General features: G+C 45.8%; 1 protein-coding gene across 4 annotated transcripts; it reads left to right on the top strand.

Moving 5' to 3' along the window:
- Positions 1-2564: 2564 nt before the first annotated feature.
- LOC135260027 (long-chain-fatty-acid--CoA ligase 1-like) lies at positions 2565-24194 on the top strand. 4 transcript variants are annotated; one of them, XM_064345094.1, is made up of 22 exons: positions 2565-2690; positions 11717-11932; positions 13217-13331; positions 13723-13787; positions 14401-14502; positions 14982-15081; positions 15578-15753; positions 15901-15933; positions 16303-16354; positions 16585-16658; positions 17619-17696; positions 17762-17839; positions 18226-18360; positions 18475-18609; positions 19072-19167; positions 19810-19882; positions 20400-20488; positions 20850-20966; positions 21237-21380; positions 21690-21791; positions 21995-22066; positions 22377-24194. In XM_064345094.1, the coding sequence occupies exons 1-22, from the start codon at positions 2658-2660 to the stop codon at positions 22515-22517; spliced, it is 2226 nt and encodes a 741-aa protein (XP_064201164.1). In that variant the 5' UTR covers positions 2565-2657; the 3' UTR covers positions 22518-24194. The 4 variants fall into 4 exon arrangements, with proteins under 4 accessions (XP_064201164.1, XP_064201166.1, XP_064201167.1 ...); XM_064345095.1 differs by lacking the exon at positions 2565-2690 and adding an exon at positions 4162-4360; XM_064345096.1 differs by lacking the exon at positions 17762-17839.
- The last annotated feature ends 491 nt before the right edge of the window (positions 24195-24685 follow it).

Raw genomic sequence — 24685 nt, forward strand, 5'->3', positions numbered from 1 at the left:
TTTCCGTTATGTCATTTCCATCACGTCACTCACTGGCTGAATGTCAGTTATGGCTGAAGTTTGCCTAAAATGGCTGTGTTATGGTGTAACCAAGGGCAGCAACGCTGCTCCCTCACCATCCGTGTCCTCTGGGCGTGTGTTTTTCACAGAATGGACTTCTAGCCTTCCGCCCCTGGTACATGCTTGAACTACACTGGCAAAATATTGCACTATTCACATTTTGATCAGTTTATGAAATGCTGACAGGCAACATTATCAAAATAATAATAATAATAATAATTCTGCATGAAATGCAGGGAATTCATTTTCCACCGAGTGCAAGTTTTCACAATGCCACATCATTCCATGACAGCAGATGTGATTGTTTAGTGAATCACAAAGCTAATAGACAACTAGAATGTACTGAACTTGATATTATTTTTTCCATTGATTTTGGATTGTAGTCCTAGACATGGATAATATTTTTATCATACAGTATGTTGTACCATATGACAAGATGGCAAGTGAAACACTACAAGTCCGACCCATAGACAGTAAACAGTAAAGTAAAAATGGTCCGACCACTAGATGGTAATATTGTCATAGTTCAGCAACGGCTCTGAATCATAGACTGTATAAACATTGTCACTACAAATCCGACCACTAGATAGTGATATTTTCATAGTTCAGCAGCGTCCTGAATATATGAGACCATAACTTGAGAAGTATAACAGGTTACGCATCACAGGATCTATAGTTTGAAACAGACAATAAGTAAATTGTACCAGATATAATATGCTGTTGGCTCTGATGCAGAAATTGCTTTCTGCGCATTACAGGCAAGTTAAGTCTTTATCCTTTGAGCTGAAACATGAATCAAGAACCATATAGAGACACATCAACCAATATCACAGGCATACACACTAATATGTTCAGTGTTAAACTCAACTACACATAGATACTTTGTCATGGTTCAATTAACACTGGACTTTTTACTGTATACATTTAAATGTACACTGCAGTGCATTTAAATATAAACAATGGAGGCTGTGTCACAACTGAACTTAAATCGCTCATGACCTAATTCATACGTAATAAGTAACCTACCAGCATATAAAACTCCTTTGGCAGAACACAGTGAATTGAATACCATTTTGTGTGATCTGTAAAGATAAGGAAAAAAAGGTTTGGCAATCTGATTCATAGAAATATATTGAAACTGCATTTGGGTTCAGTCAGGAGTGCTAACTCCTAAACAACATTGTGACACAATGGTAGTAATAGCGAAAATAGCTACAAGGCAAAAACTCAGTCATTTGATATATGAACACAATAGGCTTTAGAATATCATTTCGCTGTGGCTATATCGCCATGCCTAGATTATGTAATGAATTATTAAGTACTGATGAAAAGGAAATGATATTATTGTATATATTTCTGGAGATAATATTTCTGGAGAGGATATATAACTGGAGAAAAAATAAATATATTGTGTAATAATGCTTTTTTGGAATATTTTAAAAATGTAAGCTAATTTTCAAAATGAAATGGCAATAGTTTAGGCATTGATTTCTTCAATCCCAAAAGCATCATTTGTCCAGCTACCTTGTCTTTGCTTTGGGCTAGATGTAATATTTCTAAACTTACACAACAAAAATATGTACGTAGTGCATAGTACAGTCAAATTAACCAACAAACATCTATAAAATCATGAACAATATTTAGTGCTAATTTTATGTATTTATTTAATATATTTATGCATATTTAGTGTTACAAAACACTGTGGATGGGCTGTCATTCAAAATATTTTTACTGTAATTATTTATACTTCAAAATGATAGCACAGACATTAGGAATACATGTTTTTAAACATACATACGTTTAAAAAGTTGAAAAACCTGAATCAACAATTAGGCTGTATTTTTCCATCTCAATCGGTTTTCATTGTCTGTCGTCTTCAGTTGCATCGCTTCTTCACAGATGATATCATACCACACACATAATCACGAATCTCAAAATAATTTATAATTATATAAAATTAGTTTTGCGTGAATACGTCTTACAACACTAAAATTCACGATTTTATTTCATGTACTCTTCTAACTTTTAGTGATTCAGCTATAGGCTAATGTAGGTTTTTCCACCTACAAATATCAGAGGACGCACATTAATTAGAAAACATATAGAAGATCATAAACATGTGTCCACTTACAACAGTGATATTGAGTGTGCGTGTGTGTGAGTGCATGTGTGTGTGTTCACGCGTGTCTATTTCTCTTGTATACTTGTCGAGGAACAGTACTCAGGGTGACCTTCAGAACACGACAACCCCTTACCACGTGTGGTTTTAGCTCAATGTATGGAAATCAATTTATATAATATCTATTGTCATGACAAAAACGTGTTATAGTTATTCACATATAACCATATTGAATGGGTCGCACACATAATATATGTGTATCACCTTACGATCGCAGTGTTAGAACTATGTGCACAATACATGTCCAAAATGTATGTATAAAGGTCACACATGTTCGCCAATGTAAATGAGAACAAATTTAAACCAATGGTAAGTCTCGTTACAGGATTACAAGTTAAAACACATTTTACAGCGTTTACGATTGGATAAGACACCGGCACACCAACAGAAAAGACCCTGTTGTCCCCCTGAGAACCGCATGGTCTTTCGGAGCTGCAGTGTTCTTGAACAGGTGGGTAATAGACGAGCACCAACGTTACCAACGCGCAAATGCTTATTTATAATGCATGTTTTAATACATATATTCCGTAAACTATATGGTTGTCTTTTGGATTTTAGTGCAATTGAATGTTTGCGATTGAGATTTCTACATAACCAATGAGACCGAGTGAATGAACTCGCCAACTTCGTTCTAATACTATTAGCCCTAACGTACAGTTGTATTTCGCCCTTATTGTTGAAAGCTAAGCCGTATTACCGTTTCATTAATTATCTCTTAATTAACATTCATTAATGTTCTAACGGTTCGTTAATGAAATATTCATATGTTACAAATGACCTGTTTGTTTACAAATTTGCTTTCTTCATATTTTGCTAAGAATACATCATCTGTTGTTATGTGACGTAGCTATTGTTTAACGTAGCTATTTAGCTATCTCATTATCTGATCTGTTTAACTGTGGAGAAGGTGTCCCTTTTGGGTCTATGTGAGACAGTCGTCTCTTTCCTAGAAGAGAACAATTCGAGTGTGATGTTGCTGTATATTCAAAGTTATTACACTAAGGACGGCGTTGTGTTTTCACCTACCAGCGAAATCTTGCTTTCTAGCTATACCGTTATCTATTGTTGCTGTCACTTCCTGCAATGGCTTTTAATATTGTAGAGATTCAACTTTTGTAAATTTGAATATTGTTCAAATTCAGTTTTGTAAATGTTGTTCACGTGTTTTCTGATCCTCGGTAAAGAACATAGGCCTACGTCTATACAAGTGTCCGTCTGGCGTTTAATTGTATATATTTTTTCAATGCATTACTAGTACAGATATTCATCACGAAAATAATACATTTTACATGCATAATAATAAATGGTTGGGCTACATCGTCTCCGTTTTACAGGAGTATGAATGAGATTAATGCACAATAGAACTTATTCTTATTGGAGTAGACGAGGCCAGAGTGGTCTGAAAACTTCATTAGACCTAAGACCCAGTGGTGTGTGCTTCGTGTCTATCTCCGTTGCTGCTTTGCATGCTTGCTTGCTTGCTTGTTCATTCCGTGAACCATATCAACCGTAGGCTATTCATAAATATCTGGCTCTACGCCGGTCTGTTTTTTTACGCGCGTGCCAGTGTACATTGTGAATGGGTGCACGTTTGGAATGGGTAATGAAGTGTTGGTAATCAAAGATAAAAGGTTTGAGATTAGTCTCTGGTCCTCCTGTTTATCTCTTCTTCTTCTTCTTCTTCTTCTTCTTAAAACAGAACTTTGTGCAGCGAATGGCAAATTGTTCTTTATTGCAAGAGTTGAGGGAAATGCATCATTGACACAGCGTTGCTAGAGAAATCCTCTGGGGTTTTCTCTACCTCGATTAGTGCAGCCCACATGCGGCACAGTTGCTCTTCAGGGAAAAGGTGGCTTGTTCTCATTGGTGTTCGGCCGCACCACCCTGTTATCACCTGGCAATGGTATTCCTCCTAACACAGTCTCCCTGTGCAAAAGTACAAAAAATTCTGGAAACCTTTGGCTCAACCATAGGCTGGGAGTGGCGTTTTACTGCTATAACTGTGCCCTTCTGCTTAAAAAAAAAAAAGAGAACTAATTTAAAATTCTTCCTTAAGCCAAAGCAGAAGACATTTGGAAGCCATTAAATAGCCAAGCTCATGACATTCAGTTCCATGAAAACGTAAGTTTGCCTTGCACACAGAACTAGGTGAACGTGAGTATGTTTTCTTTGACTTGTGACATTGACCGCAGTGTTTTTACTGAAAGGATGCTGCAGCATTGAGTAGGGATGCAGGCTCAATTCCCAGGTAGGACACCGTCATTGCACCTTTCAGCAAGGTACTTAACCTGCATTGCTTCAGTATATATCCAGCAGTATTAATTGATGCAATGTAAACGCTATGTAAAAAGTTGTGTAAGTTGCTCTCGATAAGTGTCTGCTAAATGCTTGTAATGTAATGTCTTTTAGGAACCTAATGGCCAGTTGTAGTGACCTTTGTCATTTTGACAAATTAATTTGTATTTCGAACTGGACTAGATATTCCAGTTAGTGTTTGAATATTACTACTTGATTAGCCAAGTGGACCTGTGGCTTCAAAATGATCTTTAAACCACTGGTGAGACTGTTGCAGGTGTCCTGTTGCGTCCATTTATTCTGTCCGACTATAAAAAGTTGTGCAAGTCGCTCTGGGTAAGAGCGTCTGCAAAATGCCTGTCATGTAATGTAATGTACGCTGGAACAGGGTAGCTCGCGGGCACTTCCCCAGTTTCGTCAACTCTGGGGCGAACTCGCTGAGTAAGATGCCTGTCTGCGGCTCAGCCTTGACTTTTGCATTTCATGCACATGGGAAAAGGGGAAATGAGACAAACGCCACTAGCGGCTAGCGGTCAATGAGATGTGTGAACTCCATTAGCTGACATCACACATAAAGGAGAGGTACCCCTCCAAAACAGGTCCTTAATGAGGTATTTATCGCTCTTCATACTGGCAGTAGGCCAGGAGGACATGGTTTGTTAAAATGACCGGCATTTTTTTTCCATAGTGTCTTTCACAGTAGGCATGGTCTTCTCTGGGCAGGCGGGTGACACAGAGTGAGGAACATCGTCCCGCTACGAACACATCATTTAGGGAAGCTCACGTCTAGCCCCGCTAGATTTACAGTGAGCTTTTTTGTCGCGTTAGCTTTAGCATCTCTCGTACGCTAACCACTATTGTGACCAGTGAAATCAGCGGAAATATCGCTTTTGCCAGACATAGCTGCCTGTTGCCCATGCAATAACCGTTTGTAAATCTGACCTCAAGTGCCAGGAGAAGGGGCAGGAGAACTGTCCCAGTAAAAACGCTGGATAGCTGTCGAGCAGCCTTTTTTCCATTGTTGTGTCCGGCACGTGTAGGTGAACCAGCGGTAGTCTCAACCGACTCAGACGTGGGCCAGCTCACTCCGTGACCTGTGGGGGGGGGGGAGGGGGGGTGAGGGTGAGGGGAGAGAGGGGCACGGTGACACGGGCGAACCCATCGTGCGGCAGGAGGCCCCGCCCCCTTAGCAACAGCCGACGGCCGACTCCCATGTTTGGGTTACTGCAGGGCAGGCCCCCCGGGGGCTGTGTGTTTACAGCTGACTCACTCCTCTGTGTTCTGCGGGGGCATAGCTGCTCAGCTGATCCGGCACACCGGATAGCGGCTCAACAGCACAGGGCAATTAGCCCTTTGAGGCGTGAGGTCACAAATGTGCGATCACGGTGTTCTAATCCTGATGTAACGGTCACTGTTGACAACCGAAGGCAGTGGAGTTCTAGAACACTGACTTAGAATGTTGAAGAAAATTTTTTTCACAAAACCTGCTCTTGAGTCATCTTGAGCCAGCTCTAACATTTGCCCATTTGAGCTAATTGAACATTCATACTCACTGTGGAAAATAGAGTAAGATTCAGTGTGAGTGGCTGAATTCTGTGAATCACCCTGGAGCAGAGGTGACCTTTCCTCTAGTTTACAGGCGGCTGCAGTAGGGTCATGTGATCATTCTGTCTATGCCCTTTGCACCGGTCACCTGGTTTTTTTCCCCTGTCACCCCTCAAGGTCAGCTCAAGAGCCTTGAAATTGCTGGCCAGTCAGTGGGAAGCTACGCTTCCCAGATCTCTATTCTCACAACGGTGACGTAGCAGTAGCACTGTGATGTCACTGGCCTGTGCGCTTTCAGCTGGACTTCCTGTACCGAACAGTACTAGAGTCATGTCGTGTGGTTAGATTCCAGTGGAGTCTTATCATCACTTTGGTTAATTTTCGGATCTTTTCCAAAGGATCCAAACCAAAATGACCCAAAGAAACTGTGTTGCAGACGACCCGCAGTGTTGAAAAGAGGCATCTTTGAAGGTGTTATTGGCTTGAGAAGCGCATGCATACGGTCTGCAGGATGCATGTAATAAGCTGTGGGTTATTGATTTCACGTAATGATCGTCTCTCTGTAGGCGAAAGGTCAGATTTAGTGCCTTTCCCCTCTAATGATCATGTACAACAACAGACAGCTGTTATCACCTACGATGGTGATACATCTGAAAGGCTGTTTGAAGTGAACTGAGTGACAGAAGCACGGTGTTGAAATTCTCCAGAGGCTGTAGATGAGCTGCTGCATGATCGAGGCTAATGAATCTCGCCTCCCTTATAAGCAGAACTCACCAGAACCAGAGTGAGAGGAGCAACAACATAGCAGTATGTCACGGGCCAATTATCACGTGCAAATGCTCCATTCCACGTGTGTGTGTTTGTGTTTGTGTGTGTGTGTGTGTGTGTTTGCCTGTGAGTGTGTTAGTGTCTGTGTGTGTGTGCGCGTGTGCATGCGCGCATGGAATTTACCCGTTCTGAAGTTTCTAGTACAATCCTTTAGCTCTTAAACTCAGAGTGTGAAGCAGTACTGTTCTGCTAAATACTTAAACACCCTGACAAAGGCTGTATGTGGAAACTCGCTGGCTGATCCAGGACGTTATGCTAGAGCTGGATAGAGGGCAAGCCTAAGAACCCCCATCCTGAGTCCTGTCCCAGGTACCTCCCATCGAAGGTAAACGCATTCATTCATTCACCATTTATTATTATGCATGTAAAATGTATTATTTTCGCTAGTTTTGTGCTGGTAGCCATCTTTCTGGTGTAACGCCATTATGCAACGCTGCTGCCAGCTACATAATGGAGCAGTGCAGTGCACTCCAGGCCCACAGCGTGAGTGTTCCCATCATGCATTTCTGCTGTATTCATGAGCTGCTTCCTGTGCTGTTGCGCCCGGCTGGCTCACAAAATGGACATTTCCCATTTTATACCTTTCGATTATGAGTAAGAAAATGCAGGCTAAATAAGAATGAAGAGGTGTAAGTTACTCCTCTGAAGGTTTTTCTATCCCAGCAGAGCACGGGAGAGTAGCTGGTGTGGGCTGGGGGGGGGGGGTGCTTGCCGTGTAAAATGGCTACGTCAGTGCAGTGTGCTCTGTAGTGTAAAAGCACGGCGCAGAGTGAGCTTGCAGTGTCTGCGGGTCTGTGCTTCTGGCTCCTGGCCAAGCAACTGACAGCACCTGCTCCATAAACGTGTCTGTGTGTCAGAGAGGACAGCTGGATAGCAACCCCACCACCTCTCCCCCCATTCCTTGGTCTATAGGTTTGTACCGCATTGTGTTTAATATAGCTGTTCACACTGTGGCGCCCCCCGCCCCCCTCTTTGACCCTGTCTGCCTAGCTGCCCTGGCATAGGTTCGAGCCGGCCTCTTGTGTTCCCTCTCACCATTGGCTTGTATTTCTGGTAGCTTAAGTGGTTGCGGGGGAGGGGGAGGGGGAGGGGAGGGGGTGGTGACGGCGGGGGTGGTCGAGTTACCTTTCACCTGGAAGCCGACGGGGGGGCATGAAAGCTGGCCCTGTGATTGGCGTGTCCTTTCTAAGACCTCAGCTGATCATGGGGGGAGGACCGCGTAATTGGGCAACCCGGACAAGGGTCAGCACAGCCACACGCGGGCCAGCACTGAGGCATTATGGGAAGTGTGGGGACAGAGAGAGCGGGTCAGCACATCACTGCCTTTAAAATTGGCCCAGATATCAGGAACGGACACCTGCAGACACTTGTTTGGCTCATCTGTATATTGATGGACGTCAGTCTGCAGATATTGTGTGCTATACATAAAGCTTGTTTACTAGCAGACTTCAGTCAAGTTCTCAGGGAATTCTGCCTGAAAACTTTGGACCAGAGTTGTAAGTTACTCCTCTGAAGGTTTTTCTATCCCAGCAGAGCACGGGAGAGTAGCTGGGGTGGGCTGGGGGGGGGGGGTGCTTGCTGTGTAAAATGGCTACGTCAGTGCAGTGTGCTCTGTAGTGTAAAAGCACGGCGCAGAGTGAGCTTGCAGTGTCTGCGGGTCTGTGCTTCTGGCTCCCGGCCAAGCAACTGACAGCACCTGCTCCATAAACGTGTCTGTGTGTCAGAGAGGACAGCTGGATAGCAACCCCACCACCTCTCCCCCCATTCCTTGGTCTATAGGTTTGTACCGCATTGTGTTTAATATAGCTGTTCACACTGTGGTGCCCCTCCAGTCCAATCTTACAGGGGTTGTACGTCAACCTTAACTTTATCACTGCTGTTTTACCTGTCATCTAACTGGAAAGTCAAGTTGCAGTGGTCCTCAGACTTTTATAGACACGCTGGATCCACCCCCCGGTCTAGCTGAACAGTGTTCAGTCTGCAGAGTTGGTGTGCAGCAGCCCAGCAGCCTGACTTCTCTTGTGAGGTTGTGAGGTAAAGCTATTTATATTTTTGGGCTTTTGATTTGTGAGAACCCCTGCAAGGCACTCTGGGACAGTGAGAGGCAGGCTGGAGGTGTGGCCAAGGCCAGCTTGACATTAGAGTGCTACCGTGGTCTAGTGGCGTCTTCACTACAGCGGGACTTGGTTAGACTACTCCCGTAAGGAGAGGAGAGTTTTTGAGTGGTAAATGATTCTTAAAGGAAAAGCTCAGGTTGTTTGCTCTGAAGTTTCAGTCCTCGACTGAACATGGGAAATTGTTTGAGAGATCTTCTGGCTCTGTGATTACAGTTAGTGAAGCCCCTTAATGGAAAGGAGTGGGCCTACCTTATAGCTCTTTCCTTTAGGGTCCTGTTGTTTTAATGTGGCCTTGTTTCTTAGGTTTATCCAGATGATAGGCTATAAGCTCGAGTCTTGTTCTATTTCTGTGTATTTTTCCGACAAGGACAACATCACGTGCCCATCATATTTCTTTATGGTTTTACTGTTTTGTAAAAATATGATTCAACCTTCTATACCAAAAAAAAAAAAAAACGAAACAAAAATAGACGGGACTCATAACACGTCCTTGCAATTATTAACCATTGTTTTGTGATCTTGTAGAAGACGAGGTTGTACAAAGGTAGTCTACTAACAGGTGTTGATGTGCTTAGTGCTGGAATAATTAACCACGAACTGCAAATAGATAATATGCACCGAAACGTACTTTGATTAGGCTATGTGTCAATGATGTGAACACTCCGTCCCTTTCAAAGTCCACGTACCAATAAGCGTCCAGATCTGTTTCTGACAAGCCGAGAGAAGCCTCCTCCTGCTCAGAATGGAGTGTGATCGTTTTTTTTTGTCGGTCTGGCGGTAACATGCTTACTTAACTAGGTGATTTAGTAAAGCGATTTTGAAAAATCAACATTATGAAATGCTGGACGAAGGTGACCTGTGTGGATCTTTTACGAAACTTTTACAAGACTGTGGAATTTCCACACGTCACCTTTGACTGTTGTGTATCCAGCAGGGTCCAAGTGTAATTCTTTTTTAGTGACCAGCATTTACGAGCTGAGGAACCAGCCTGTTCTGAGCGTGCACATGATCTACGCCGGGAATTACAACCAAACAGTAGTAGGAAATGAAGTATATGCTATAAATTGACAATCCAGTAACTGTCGAAAGGCATCATATTGAAATCACAAGCACCAGCATTGCCGCTTACAAAAATTTGATGATGTATTCTGTGCATGTTGTGAGTGTACAGGCCAAGGTGTGAAAGAGATCATTACACTCAGTAGACATGATTATTATTGTTATTCATGCTTGTTCGGTAACCTGCTTGAGCCATGGAGACTGGAAGTTCTTTACAGCGTAGGACTTAATAAACAGCTTCTCCGGTAGCTGTAAAGGTGAGGGTTACATGGCAGGGCAGCCTGTCCCGCCGGAGCTCAGGTCAGTTCACCTGATGCACGCCTCACTGTTTGCGGACACCTTGTCCAGAACTACAAGTGCAGCTAGCCGGGTTGGTTGATAGACGCCAGCTCTCTAGAATAATGCGTAGTTCTCTTGTGTCAAAAATGCAGTCATGACAGGTCAGGGCAGCCATTTGGATTCCAATCCAGGTACAGCACCTGCGCTGCCTAAGGACACAGTACAAACATACACACATACATACCTACACACATGCATAAAATTCCAGCCAGTGGCATCTTCTTTCCAGCAGAACTTTTCTAGGCCAGCAGCCTCCAAATGAGAGAATGTCTTTTACTACTTTACTACATTAAAATGGGACATGTTTGACATATTATAGAAGAAGTGTTGTCGTGGTGACCAGTATAGGACATGTGGGTACTTCTGCGGTGCTGAATTTGACTGGTCTGTGTTAAATGTGTAAGATATGGTTAAGATGTTGAACACACACACACACACACACACACACACACACACACGTAAAGCATCTCGCAGCCTGCCCAAACCCCTCTCTTGACCAACCACTGGCTCCCACACCACAGCTTAGTGCCTCTGCCCGATAGCACACTAGTGAAGGTAGTTAAAGTCTTCCTCAGACTTGTGGTGGTAGTTCTCTGGTGGTTGCGTGTGAATCCGTTGTACTCCCCGAGAAGGATTTTCACCAGCCAGTAATTTGGGTTTGACGCGAGGTACAGGAACAGGTGTATCAGACTATCAGCATTACACGGTGGGAGATGTTGGAGTGGCGCCATGGGGAGGTGCACAGTAGGGTAAATTACAGTGTAGGCTTAAACTCTTACTGAATGAACATGGCCCTTTCAGGAGCAGAATGTGATATGTGGTTTTTCCTGATCGCAGTGGAAAGTGGGCTGACGTTATAGATCTGGGTCTGTGTGGAATGTGCTGCCGTTTCTGAGAGCAAAAAAATGTCAAAACACCTTTCTGATCAGGTGTATGTTTTTAAAAAATGTTTTATTGGTATCTGTAGTGTCGTGTGCATCAAAGTTTAATCGCTGATCTTTGTTTAATGGAAAATAATGCACAGTGAGAGCGACGACCAGAATTATTTCCGTTATAAAAGCTTGTTTGTTTGAAAGTCTTCCTCAGTAACAGAAGTCTTCTGTCTGTTATTGCGCACTAACGTTTGCTCAGTGCCGTCTAGGTGGGTGTCAGCTCGGATAACGCACCACTTCCGAGACACATCGTTACCGGAAGACCTTTTTTTTTGGAGCAGCGTGTAGCATTCTAGCGGGCCCTCTGAAGACGTGGTGCTCACCGTAACGCCCCCCCCGCCCCCCCCCTCCTCTCTGTGCAGATACCGAACCGACGGCCCGCGATGCAGGCGCAGGAGTTCCTGAGACAGCTGCGCGTCCCCGAGCTGACGGACGTGCGGGATTACCTCCGCAGCCTGTCGGCCAACGCGCTGGCGGGCATGGGCACCGTCGCCGCCCTCTGCACCTACTGGTACCTGTGCAGGCCCAAGGCCCTGAAGCCGCGATGCGACCTGAGCATGCAGTCCGTGGAGATCCAGGTGAGGGTGCGGAACGAGGAGTCAGGGCGGGGGGTCCGCTTCGGACGTCGGGCCTGGATCGCTGCTTATGGTCTGCTGTTTATACTCCTGGAGTCTGTGTGTGTGTTGTGTGTGTGGGTGTGTGTGTGTGTGCGTGTTTGTGTGTGTGTGTGTGTGCGTGTTTGTGTGTGTGTATGTGTGATGCACTGGTGGACTGTTAGGCCTGTGAGCAGAGTCCGAAGTTTTTCTTTTATTCTTTTATGTTTAAAAAACTTTTGAACTGCTTTTGTGCCCTTTTTCGCTCGGCCTTGGACTGAAACCAGCCGCAGCCATCGTCGTCCCGCCACAGCGCTGGTGTGGAGTGCAGTCCTGTGACTGGAGAGCGCATTTCAGACATTAGCTTCACCTTGCCATCCTATTTATTCTGCATTTCAGGTTCAGCCAGTTCTGGTCACCTGCCTGGCCTGCAGCACCTGCTGCGCTAGCTAGCGTAGCTCTGACTGTGGCTCCTCTGCTATGCTAGCTAGCGTAGCTCAGTCTGTGGCTCCTCTGCTATGCTAGCTAGCGTAGCTCAGTCTGTGGCTCCTCTGCTACACTAGCTAGCGTAGCTCTGTCTGTGACTCCTCTGCTATGCTGTGCGTTAGCTCTGTGTATTAGCTCCTGGGGTCACCCATTTTGCTGCTCTCCACAGCAATGTCAGCAGAACAAAGGAAGCACAAATATTTATTTTGTGCAGGTCCACTCTACTTAAGCAGTGGGGGTTTCTTCACCTTTTATCCCGATTTTGTAACGCCTATTGCAGCACAACACAAATAAAGCGAAATTCTAAGCCCTACTTTCTTTCGCTCTCGTAATTCTTTTCCGGAAACTTGTTGCCACGTTGAATGTCATATCAGAAAACGAGTGGAGAGAGAGAGCGAGAGAGAGAGAGAGAGACGGCTTTGGCTCAGACCAGGAAACAGAACTGTGGAGCCGGCTTCTAGGGCTGATCATTTAAAGAGAGACTCTGTATTAAATGCTCCCAAACAAGCTCTGCTTTTTGTGTGAACTGCTGTCGCTGTCTGTCAGACCCCATGCAGGGACTTTGGTTTGGTGTCCCTGTACACTCTCTGAAATAAATTTGAGGAACAAATTTCCAAAATGTAAAAGAAAACATTTAAAATGAATTGTTAAACCCATAGCTTGGGGTTTCTTATGCCTGTATCACCCCAGTGAAGGACGTTGTCCTCTCTGGGCACTTTTTAGTGAGTTTCTGTGTCAGTTTGCCGTAGAGCTCACCTGTCCTGTCTCCCACCGTTCCCTCAGGGCGGGGAATTTGCGCGCAGGTCAGTGCTGTTGGAAGGCGACGAGCACCTTACGAACATCTACAGCGACGCCACCACCTTGTACGAGATCTTCCGCCGGGGCGTGCGCGTGTCCGGTATGTGGGCTTCTTAAAACGAGAAGCTTTTATTTCGTTATTTTCTTACATATCCTGAAAGCAGCAGAGAGCTCATTCGGCCCACTGCAGGATGGTTTCGTACTGGTCGTGTGGAATCCATGTTCATTTTATATCGGACGTGGTATTTCACACCTGAAGTGTATATCTGTAGAATGGAAAAGCCTCCAGTTGACCTCCAGCTGGTGTTAGGAAGTGACACATTTTACATCGAAAGGAAATTTTGTTTGTAAATTTGAAAGTAGTAAAGCTTGTGACTTAATGAACACTTTAAACAGAAGAGAGAAAAAAAAACATTACATGGATTTTTTAAAAATGATGTATAAGAGTTGTAAAACTGATCGCGGCGTTTTCCTGTATTTTCGATTTTCAGATAACGGGCCTTGCCTGGGATCCAGGAAACCAAGCGGGCCGTACGTCTGGCTGACCTATCAGGAGGTGATGAGTCACAGAGAGTCAGTCTGAGCTCTCTTCTCCCGCTCACAGCTTTCTACATCTGCCAGGGGGATAAGAGTGTGTGTGTGCGTGTGTGTGTGTGTGTGTGTAATTACATGTAGGATCTTCAGACCTCTGAGCCAGCGCATTGACCTCGCATTAAAAGAAGCAGCCGTCTGAAACTAGACCCTTTTCCAGATGGCGAGGCTGTTACTATGTGTGTGGTATAGCTGAGCTCCTGTGGAGGATGTGGGAAGTTGTGTCTGAACAGAGAGGTTAGAGCAGGGCTGCCCAGCCCTGTTCCTGGAGATCTACCGTCCTGTAGGTTTTCATTTCGTCCCTCACAAAGCACACCTCATTCTACTACTTATCAGCTGAACGAGATCCTCTGGCTGTTGAATGAGGAGTGCTTTATTAGGGTCAGACTGAAACCCAACAGGACGGTAGATCTCCGGGAACAGGGTTGGGCGGCCCTGGTTAAGGCAGGCCAGGTGTTGTCGGTCAACGGACGCTACTGTGTTGCCGGGATGTCCCACAATGCACTGGGTGAGAGGTCAGTGTTGTGCCCGGTGTGCCAGGCTAATGTCTGACGGTCTGCCTGGCTCCTGCCCTGTAGGTGGCGGACCGGGCCGAGTTCCTGGGCTCAGCTTTACTGCACAGGGGCCACAGTCACACCGGCGACAAGTTCATCGGCATCTTTTCCCAAAACAGACCGGAGGTAAGCGTAGGGTCGGGTACTGAAACCCGGTACCACTGTGGGACCGGCTCCAGTACGACCGGTACCGTACCGGACCCAATCGCAACGCAGATTTCAGTGCCGCACACCTTCACTAGCTGATGTTACATTCGCTCTGACGACTCAGTCAGTGGTGGCAGGTAGCGTTAGCAAGCTAGCTAACCTTAAAACAGAAAATGGCAAAAGTGAAATGGTATAAAGTCTAATTATTTGCCTTGCTTTAAGAAACTGTATTTGCATATTAATGTCATAATTACTGTTGGAAGGTTCTTTTATTACATGTTTTTTTTCAGCCAGGAATGCCCAGAATGCTTGGGAAGTTCTGAGAAAGCGTACTGTTAGCTTGGCCGTTAAAATTGAGCCCAAAAAAGGATCAGGGGTTACGACTTCAGAAAACCGACTCAGCGTTCAGGGGAGCAGTGGTGATCTGACTGTGTCACGTGACCTGTTATCCCCCGCAGTGGACCATCGCTGAGCTGGCCTGCTACACGTACTCCCTCGTGTCCGTGCCCCTCTATGACACGCTGGGCGTCGAGGCCATCGGCTACATCATCGACAAAGGTGGGCGAGCGGCAGCTACCGCGTTAACCTGTGTCAGAACAGAAGTGAGAAGGTGAAGTAACAGCCCTCCAGTTGCACTTCCCCTTTCTGCTTTGACGGTGTATTCAAAAACATGGAACCATATACAAATATCACTCAAAATAGCCTCTCCTGGGTTCATGTGGGGTGAGTGTTTTGGCTGGTTTGCGTCATTACATTACATTACATGCATTTAGCAGACGCTCTTATCCAGAGCGACGTACAACAAGTGCAGTCATTACTTCATTGAGTCCATAATGGGTGATGTTTATCCTGTTAACTACACTTCCCTCTCTTGTAAATGCCACTGCAGCCAAAATCCCCCTGTTGTATCAGCTTACAATGTACCATTATATGAATGTACAGTAGATGAGTGGTCCATGTCTGTGCCTTACTTGGTCCCCTCTGCCTGTCTGTCCGTCCGTCCATCTGTCTGTCTGTTTGTCTGTCTGCCTGTCTGTGGGTCCGTGCCTTGCAGCCGCCATCTCCACGGTGGTGTGTGACGTCCCGGACAAGGCCCGGCTCATCCTGGACAGCATGGCGGACAGGGAGCACACCGTCAGGACCATCATCCTGATGGAGGACTTCAACGCCGCCCTGGTGGCCAGAGGCAAGGAGTACGGCATCGAGATCATCAGTCTGAAAGCAGCAGAGGTGAACACAGCCGTGTTTTTAACGTTAACCGAAGGGCAGCATCCGGACTTTTCTTTGGAAGAGAGTTTTACAGTTGACCGAACCACAGCCTCTGTGGTTCTCCACATAAGAGCATTTCTCATTCTTCGTATCCGCACTCTTTTCCAGGACGTCGGCAAGGCCAACCTCAGAACTCCAGTGGTGAGTGTGTTCAGTCTGCTGGCTTTGGTGTTGAGTGTGGGTTAGTGTGGTGATGGTTATGGTGTTGAGTGTGGGTTAGTGTGGTGAAGGTTATGATGTGGAATGTTGGTTAGTGTGGAGAGGGTTGTGGTGTTGAGTGTGGGTTAGCGTGTAGAGGTTATGGTGTTGAGTGTGGGTTAGTGTGGTGAGGGTTATGGTGTTGAGTGCAGTGTGTTGAGTGTAAAGGGTAAAGGTGTTGGGTGCAGTGTGTAGAGGGTTATGGTGTTGAGTCCAGCGTGTAGAGGGTTATAGTATTGAACGTAGTGTGTTGAGGGCAAAAGGTGGCGAGTGTGTGTTTGTGTGCTCTCATGCCTGTGTGTTTCCCTGTAGACGCCCAAGCCCGAAGACCTGGCTGTCATCTGCTTCACGAGCGGCACCACAGGTAGAGAGAGCACGGCGAGGACACTCGATATGTCACCCTCAGGCGCTTGCGTGCGTGCGTGGGATGGCACACCTGTGCAGCGCGGCCCCTGAATCCCTACCTTTCCGTAACGGGACACTTTGCACCTGGAGAAAAGGTGGCTTTTTCGCCGCGCGGCTTGCCTAAAGCCCGGCCCGGATTCTGGATTCTGGAAGGTGTTGTTCCTCTGTTCTTCTTCTCTTGTCTCTCAGGTAACCCTAAGGGCGCCATGCTCACGCACAGGAACATCGTCTCCAACAGCTCAGCGTTCATTAAGATAACGGAGGTAAACCGTGCGATGAGACCGGGGGGACGTGCTCAACGCAGGGCGCGTGGTAGAAGCTGGTAGAATTCGTAAATGGCTTTTCCCAACATTTTTCATCTTTCCAGCCGTTACAGCCAAATACAGTTCTGTTGCACTTACATCCATCTGAGTTTCACTTAGGAATGCCGAATGGTAATGGTATAATGTTTAAAGGCTGGTCCTGTGTGTATTTCTGTGTATATTTCTGTAATGTGTCTGTAAATATGTAGGGCTGTGCGATATACCACAGCGGTAATTATCGAATGCAGTAACAGCCTTTGCCACCATGTGGCGTATTTATCTTTCCTTTTTTTCTTTAATCATCCCTGATGCGCTCATAAACAACCACACTTCAGAGGCCCGGTGAAATTCTTCTGGAAAAAACGTAATCACTGTTATCTATTTAGGGTGACCATAACAGAGCCAGTCAGCAGCCAGGGCTTGCAGCTTCCATGTGATCGATTAAAAACATGGTCACATGGAAGCTTTATGACCTTGCTGCTGATTGGCTGTATTATCAACACCCAATAGATAAGTCGTTTTATTCTGGAAGCATTTCACACGGCCTCTTTAGTTTGGTTGTTTATGACGGCATCAGGTGTAATTGAAAACAGAAAGAGGAATAGAGAGGTAATGCACCACGCGTTGGCGATGACCGTTATTGCATTCGGTGATTGTCGTTGTGGTGTATGGCCCAGCCCTGTAAACATGCACGTATGTGTGTGTGTGCGTGTGTTGAGTGGAAGATGCCGCCCGCTTGCTGCATTCTTTCATGCAACCTTCGCTTCGCTTGTGAATCTCCTCTGTGTTCCATGCCACCGCACTCCTTCACTGATCCCGCTCTCCCTCCCTCTCTCTCTCTCTCGCTCCTCCTCCGCTGTCGCTCTCTCTCTCTCTCTCTCCGCTCCCTCCATCCCCCCCTCCTCTTTTCTCTGTGCGTAGGAGTTGCGGCTTCCCTGCGTAGAGGACGTGCTCATCTCCTTCTTGCCTCTGGCGCACATGTTTGAGCGAGTGGTGGAGGTAGGCTCCCCGGGCCTGTGGCTGAGGCCCCCCCCTCTGTGTGTGACCTTGTCTCTGTCTTCCAGGGCTTTTCCTCCATTTACAGCAGCGACACGCACATTTCCTACCTGCCCCTCGCCCATATGTTTGAGAGGATGGTGCAGGTATGTGTGCTTTTGTGTGTGACGTCACGTCAGCCACCTGCCTCACACACTCCATGGAAATGTCACTTCCTGTACTGCTGCCGGTGTCGGGCAATATCGGACCGCCACTTGCACTACAAAAGGCAGCGGTGTCCGTGGTCACTGACTGGAGGACGCTTGGTTGTGTCCCAGAGCTCAACTGGTATCCTCAGTGTTCGTCAGTCTGCATGTTCTGTGTTTCTCCTTGGTGCTTTGGTCAGTTCAGTCAACGGCCTTGGCTAAAGATCTTGTGTTTTATCGGAAGTTACGGTGCGCGCGGTCAGAAGAGGGCAGAGCGGAGCTGTGCGTGTGAGCGTGGCGTTGGCGTGGTGAGGGGGGGCGACGTAACCGGTGAACTTTGCCCTCAGGCGATCATCTTGTGCCACGGAGCCCGAATCGGCTTCTTCCAGGGAGACATCCGCCTGCTGATGGACGACCTGAAGGAGCTGCAGCCCACCATCTTCCCCGTGGTCCCACGCCTGCTCAACCGCATGTTCGACAAGGTGAGCGTGTCGCCCGCCGCCGTCCGCGTCCCGTCGCCGATGCATGCTGGGGGTTTGACGCCACTGTCCTCCACTACCCCCGCCGCGGCGCATAACGGTTGCCGTTGTCCCCAGATTTTCGGGCAGGCCAACACCCCCCTGAAGCGGTGGGTGCTGCAGTTCGCCTCCAGGAGGAAAGAGGCGGAGATGAGGAGCGGCATCGTGAGGAGGGACAGCCTGTGGGACAAGCTCATCTTTAAGAAAGTTCAGGTATCTGCTGCACTGTAGCGCTAATGCGCTGTTCTCCATAGCTACTGCAGCGTTTCTTCAGCCCTTTGAAGAGCAGATTTTCTGGAATGTTTAATGTGAAAAGTCAGTGTTCTAGAACTCCACTGCTTTCAGTCACTAGTAGTGATTGTGACATCAGCATCAGAATGCTCAGATAAGAACATTCTAATTGCATATTTGTGACATCACACCTCAGAGGGTTAATGAGCTCTCTTCTGTGCCTGCCGTTCCCTTGCACTGCTGTGTCCACTGCTCTCACCCAAGCCTGCTGCAGGCTAGAGCTACAGTTTTCACGCAGTCAAATCAAATGTGCTTCATCACCTTGAACAGAACGCCACAGCTAAATATGTGGATGGACCTCCGATGCGTGTATTGATTTCCTCTTGGTTGTTGAAAATGTTCCTGACGGATCGGCGCCGTCTCTCTCTCTCTCGCCCCCTGCAGGCCAGTCTGGGAGGCCGCGTGCGCCTGATGGTGACCGGGGCGGCCCCCGTGTCCCCGGCTGTCCTGACGTTTCTCCGCGCGGCCCTGGGGTGCCAGGTGAGCGCGGCGAGCAGAGAATTCCCCCAATCATCTGGCAGCGGGGTCACACGGCGTTCTCTCAGATGGCGTTGTTTTGCGTGCAGTTGTTGTTCTTTAGAAGGACTGGATGTTCTTTCTGGTAATGCAATGCTGTGGGAATCATGGTATCGTTTGATGGGTTAATTGGCTGTTACCAAGTCACCATTGTTTCCGACGTCTAATAAGGAGGAGGTGTGCTCTCCTGAATGAGCCTACAGGTGCTTTCTTTCCTGTTGTTGCCATGAAATCCCCTCTTTTTTTCGTTCTAGTGGTTTCAAATGATTTCAAAACGCATTTCTGGGTAAATAAAACAGGCATTAGGTCTCCACTGAGCGTGCAGTTGTTTTAAATGTCAAATCAGCTGCATTGTGGAGGTCAAGGTAATCTCAGATAAGGATTCCTATTATCAGTCCAATAAAGGGAGTGGGTAATGATTAACAGAATGCCTGCATTACAACTGTCCTGTCTTTCAGGGGAGAATTCTCCATGTACTTGTATGCGTACTTCTATTTCAGTCCCCACCAAGGTCATTGTGTTTTCCCCTTGTTGGGGTTCATCCCCTAACACCTGGCCCTGTTTCTGTAGACGCTGACCACTGTCCATATGTCTGTTTTCCGGTAGTTTTACGAGGGGTACGGACAGACGGAATGTACTGCTGGCTGCACCTTATCCATGCCCGGGGACTGGACTGCAGGTAAACACAAGCCAGCGCCTGGTGTGTTTCCTAAAAAAAAAAAAGAAATCCGCCTAACTGACCTTCTGTCAGAGGAACAGGGTCACCTGTCATCCACAGATGATTAAAACCGCTCAGGATTTGGGACTGGTGGATTGCCGCCATATTTCTTGAGCGGCTGCTTTTGGTGGTGGCTAACAGGTGGCTTCAGAGAGATAGACTCCAGTGATTATTGCATCTGTGACATCAGTTGTCAGTCAGGAAGTTGTTTTTTTTTAATACTGTTTTTTGTTATCTGCTACCTCAGTGTCCCAATTTTGTGGGACATATTTGTCATGTTTTCTATATTTAGCCACATGAGCTAAAGACATGTCATTTTGAGGCAGGATTTTTGTTACGGACAAGGTTTTAGGAATTTGAGTGTTTTCACACACACACTGCTGTGCAGCGTAGCCGAAACGAGGCGTAGAAAGTGAAGAGGGCGGGGTTTTTGGAACGTGCGCCCGTCCCGTAGAATGACCCCGCTCTTCTCTCTCAGGTCACGTGGGAGCTCCGCTGCCCTGCAATTCCGTGAAGCTGGTGGACGTGGCCGAGATGAACTACTACGCAATCAACGGAGAGGGAGAGGTGCGGTACTGTCCCTGCATTTGGGTAGAGCTGCACCTGGCAGATACACCTGGGAAATACTTTATTTAAGTGGTATTAATTATTCAGCACACGTTCATGGATGCATTTTAGAACACCAGCATTTTCACTGCTTAAGTTGTTTTTCTTTATTGCAAACTACAGCCTCTTGTTGCATGGGTATGTACTCTTTTTCTGTTTTTTTGCCATTATGGGACACATTTGTGGACTGTAATGTGCAACAGGCCTTCCGATGGAAAGTAGCCATTGATAAATATGGTGGGATTCATGAAACGTGTTATAAATTGGTGCATTGTCCCTGACAATAAAACTGAGTAAAATAACGGCTCTGCCCGCCTTTCAGGTGTGTGTGAAAGGACCAAACGTGTTCCAGGGCTACTTGAAGGACCCAGAGAAAACCGAGGAGACCATCGACAAGGACGGGTGGGTCCACACCGGGGACATCGGCAAGTGGCTAGAGGTGAGCCTGCCCTCTCTGCTTCCCTCGCCATTAACATATGCTGTTTTCCTGTTCTAACCCTTTATGGTGTGACATCACAGATATGTGATTAGAATGTTCTTAACTAAACATTCTAATGCTGATGTCACAGTAACTACTGGTAACTGAAAGTAGTGGAGTTTTTCACTGACTGAAAAAAAAAAATTGCAAATGGCCTACTCTTCAGGGGGTCTTTAAATGATATTGCTTTGTGGTAACGCATTCTTTCTCTGATTGTGTGTAAATCCGCAGAACGGCACTCTGAAAATAGTGGACAGGAAGAAGCACATATTCAAGCTGGCTCAGGGAGAGTACATTGCGCCGGAGAAGATCGAGAACATCTACATCCGCAGCGACCCCGTGGCTCAGGCCTTCGTCCACGGCGACAGTCTGCAGGTCAGCCTGTGTGTGTGCTGTTCGTTCTGGAGCTACGAGTTAACTGTGGGGTATCGGCACAGGAAATAAACAGAAGTGAACAGAGTGTATGTGTGTATGAGGATTAAACAGGTTAAAAAACATCCCAACGGATATATTTCTCGGGTGCATTTCATGGGTAGTAAAGGCATCAGTAATTATCTGAGTCTCGGTGAGGAATTCTTTCAAAGAAACAGCCATAGAAAATTGTTGTGAGACTGAATCAGCAGATTTCTGTAGTAATACTGGAGAAGTGATGTCTGATTCAGTTTTGCTTCTCTCACCCTACAGGCATGTCTGGTGGCTATCATCGTCCCCGATCCTGACTTCTGCCCTGGATGGGCCAAGAAGAAAGGACTAGAGGGTTCCTATGAAGAGCTGTGTAAAAACCAGGTATAGAAAAGGAATTCTGGAGTTCTGTCTTTTTATGTTGATTCTCTGATCAGTAGGGACTTGTAGCCCCCTGTACACGTCTGTTGATTGGCTTTTGTGGTGCATGTTGTGGAGCAGTCAGGAGGTCTTCCGAACAAGGACCGGACCGTTTGCAGTGATATTAGTACGTTTAGTACCTAACTACAAACTTTTTGTCCGCGCAGGAACTGAAGAAGGCCATCTTGGCGGACATCTTGAAACTGGGCAAAGATGCAGGCCTGAAGTCTTTTGAGCAGGTGAGGTGTTCATTCATATAGTAGTGCACCTGTAGCGTTAACCACATGGTACAGGCTGTCAGTAGTGTGTCACACACAGAGACTCAAAGGGGATATTATTATTATTAGTATTGTATTTTATTTATTGACGTTTCTCCGGGTGAATATTATTTCTGAACCTTTCAGTAGTGTCTCGATCCGGGCACTTGTCAGTTGGCCAGTGTACAGTGTGTGTGATTGTGTGTGAGTGACCAGTCTTTTTAAAATAGTTTTTATGATTTTGTATCTGAAACGAGCAGTCGCTGAGCCTCACTCCCCCGTCCCCCCGCAGGTGAAGGACATCGCTCTGCACCCCGAGATGTTCTCCGTGCAGAACGGACTGCTGACGCCGACCATGAAGGCCAAGAGGGCCGACCTGAGGAACTACTTCCGGCCGCAGATCGACGAGCTGTACGCCAGGATCAACGCGTAGCCGTGGCGACCGAGAAGAAAAATCAGCCCGCGCGCTGAACTTCAGGGAGAAAGAAAAAAAAAAAAAAAAAGCCAGATAATCGGACAACGCCATGCCTTTAATACCGAATGTAGCGAGGTGGAGATGAAGTTCACACTCAGTCTAAACTGTTACCGTAGGAACAAACAGGTGGAGAGGATCAAAGGGGGGGGGGATCGCTGCCACATGAGCCCAGGTGTGTCAGTAGATACCTTACCTCATCATGACCGTACCGCTCAGCTCAGCTAGAGCTGCTGTTTCACTCACCCATACGCGTTAATGTAGCCGTACAATTCTGCAGGCTCCTGTCTGTACAAGCACAGTCTTATTCCAAAACGCAGAAGGAATTTAGCATCATCCTGTTATTTATTTGGGGTTTTATTTTTTTTTCTTTTGGAAGAAGTGAAAGGAACCATACAGTGACAGAAATGGCGAATTGTACTTCTTTTTACGACGACAACTCTTCTGTGGTTTTCAATTACAAGTGTGTACAAAGTTTCAGTAATAATTTTTCAAATTCATGAATACTATGTAATGTAAGAGCGGGTTTTAAATTATGCAATTATGCAATTAAGCATCTCGTTTCTCATGGTTCGAACTCCACAATTTTCTGCGGATAAAGGGAATTTTTTGTACAGGACTGCACTGTTTGTACTGTGATGTTTGATGAAATAGGAATGTTAGCATAACATAACATAATGACGAGAACAGGCCATTCAGCCCAACAATGCTCGCTATTTTAATGTTAATTATAGAACTCTTAATAGACTGAATAATTTGAATTGTGGGTTTGTTGGTGTGTGGCTCTTATCAGAGTTTTATTTAATTAAATGTTGTAATCTAATGTGAACCACTTAGGGTGCCAACGCAGAGTTGGTGAAGCCGCTATATTGCAGAACTCTGTCACACAAAATCACTAACAACAGACATAAAAGGATACATGGCACTCTTTCACAAAATCTCTTGCGTATTCTGGTTGTCTGTAATGTTGTTCTGCTGTCTCAGGATTTGCTACCAGACCTCAGTAGAGTGTCTGTTAGGAATGGACCCCTGTTTTCTATGTGTCAAAGGTCAGTAACCATGGTGTTATGGGTGGGTACCCCTGTGCCTCTTTTGAAAGCCATACAGAAACATCACTTATCGGCTGTAGCTATTGAACAGAGGGTATAGTAAGTTCAAGGAAAGGCTAAAGTGGCACAGAATTGCAGTTGTGCTACCACAAGGTGAGTTGACATGTACGCTGGGAATGGCTTATTTTAAATGTTCAAATTTCCGTTTTTCTTTGTCTTCAGTTGTTCTAAAAAGTGAGGCTCTTGATGAAATAGTGGCTGAATTTGTTGCTTTCAAATGAATCTCAGTGAATCAGAGCTGCACCAGCGTGAGTGGACTATGGCAAAAACCAGATGTAGATCTGTATCTTTTTTTAAAGTCATTTATTATGAAAATATACACTATGTGGAATGAATTAGCAGAAATAAGTTTTTTGGGGGAAATGTCATGTATGAAATGAAGAAAGAAATTATAATTGTTAAAAAATTTAAACAGTCAACGAAGGTTGCACTGAATGTTGGGTGACTAATGGTGCATGTTAAGCTGTTTTTTATGTGCTAAGCCAGTGTGGCAACGTTTAGGAGACTGTAATAAAGATTTAAAATTAAACGGTGACTGAAATAAATTGTCTTCATTTGAAATTATGGTTTTCAAGATCGTGTCTCTGCGTTTTATAGAGATGAGATGCATGTTTCCTAAAAGCAGCATTATCAAATAAACACTGCTCATTTCTTTTTTTGAGCGATTTTTGTCTTGGATTTGACAGTGGTCTTTGCCTCTCAAAACCTTTGCAGATAAGTGGTTACATACATTATCAGACAACATTTTTTATATACTGAATTACTTCAAACTTTGTTTACTAATTGATGTTCCCTGAACCCAGCCATTGTAGTACATGTTATCTTGCTGTCAACATAATGACGTTATGGCCATATTTTTGTCATTGGCAAATATACCGTTGACCACTTCCATTGTGGTTCATTTTAACAGTATATATGATTGAATCACAGATCACGTTTACTTTTATTTCATCTAAGAATAATGTACCAACGTTAATCGCAAGATAGTGATTGGCCATCCATCCAGACCACTAGGTGGCA

Source organism: Anguilla rostrata, chromosome 7 (assembly GCF_018555375.3).
Source record: "Anguilla rostrata isolate EN2019 chromosome 7, ASM1855537v3, whole genome shotgun sequence".
Lineage (NCBI taxonomy): Eukaryota > Metazoa > Chordata > Actinopteri > Anguilliformes > Anguillidae > Anguilla > Anguilla rostrata.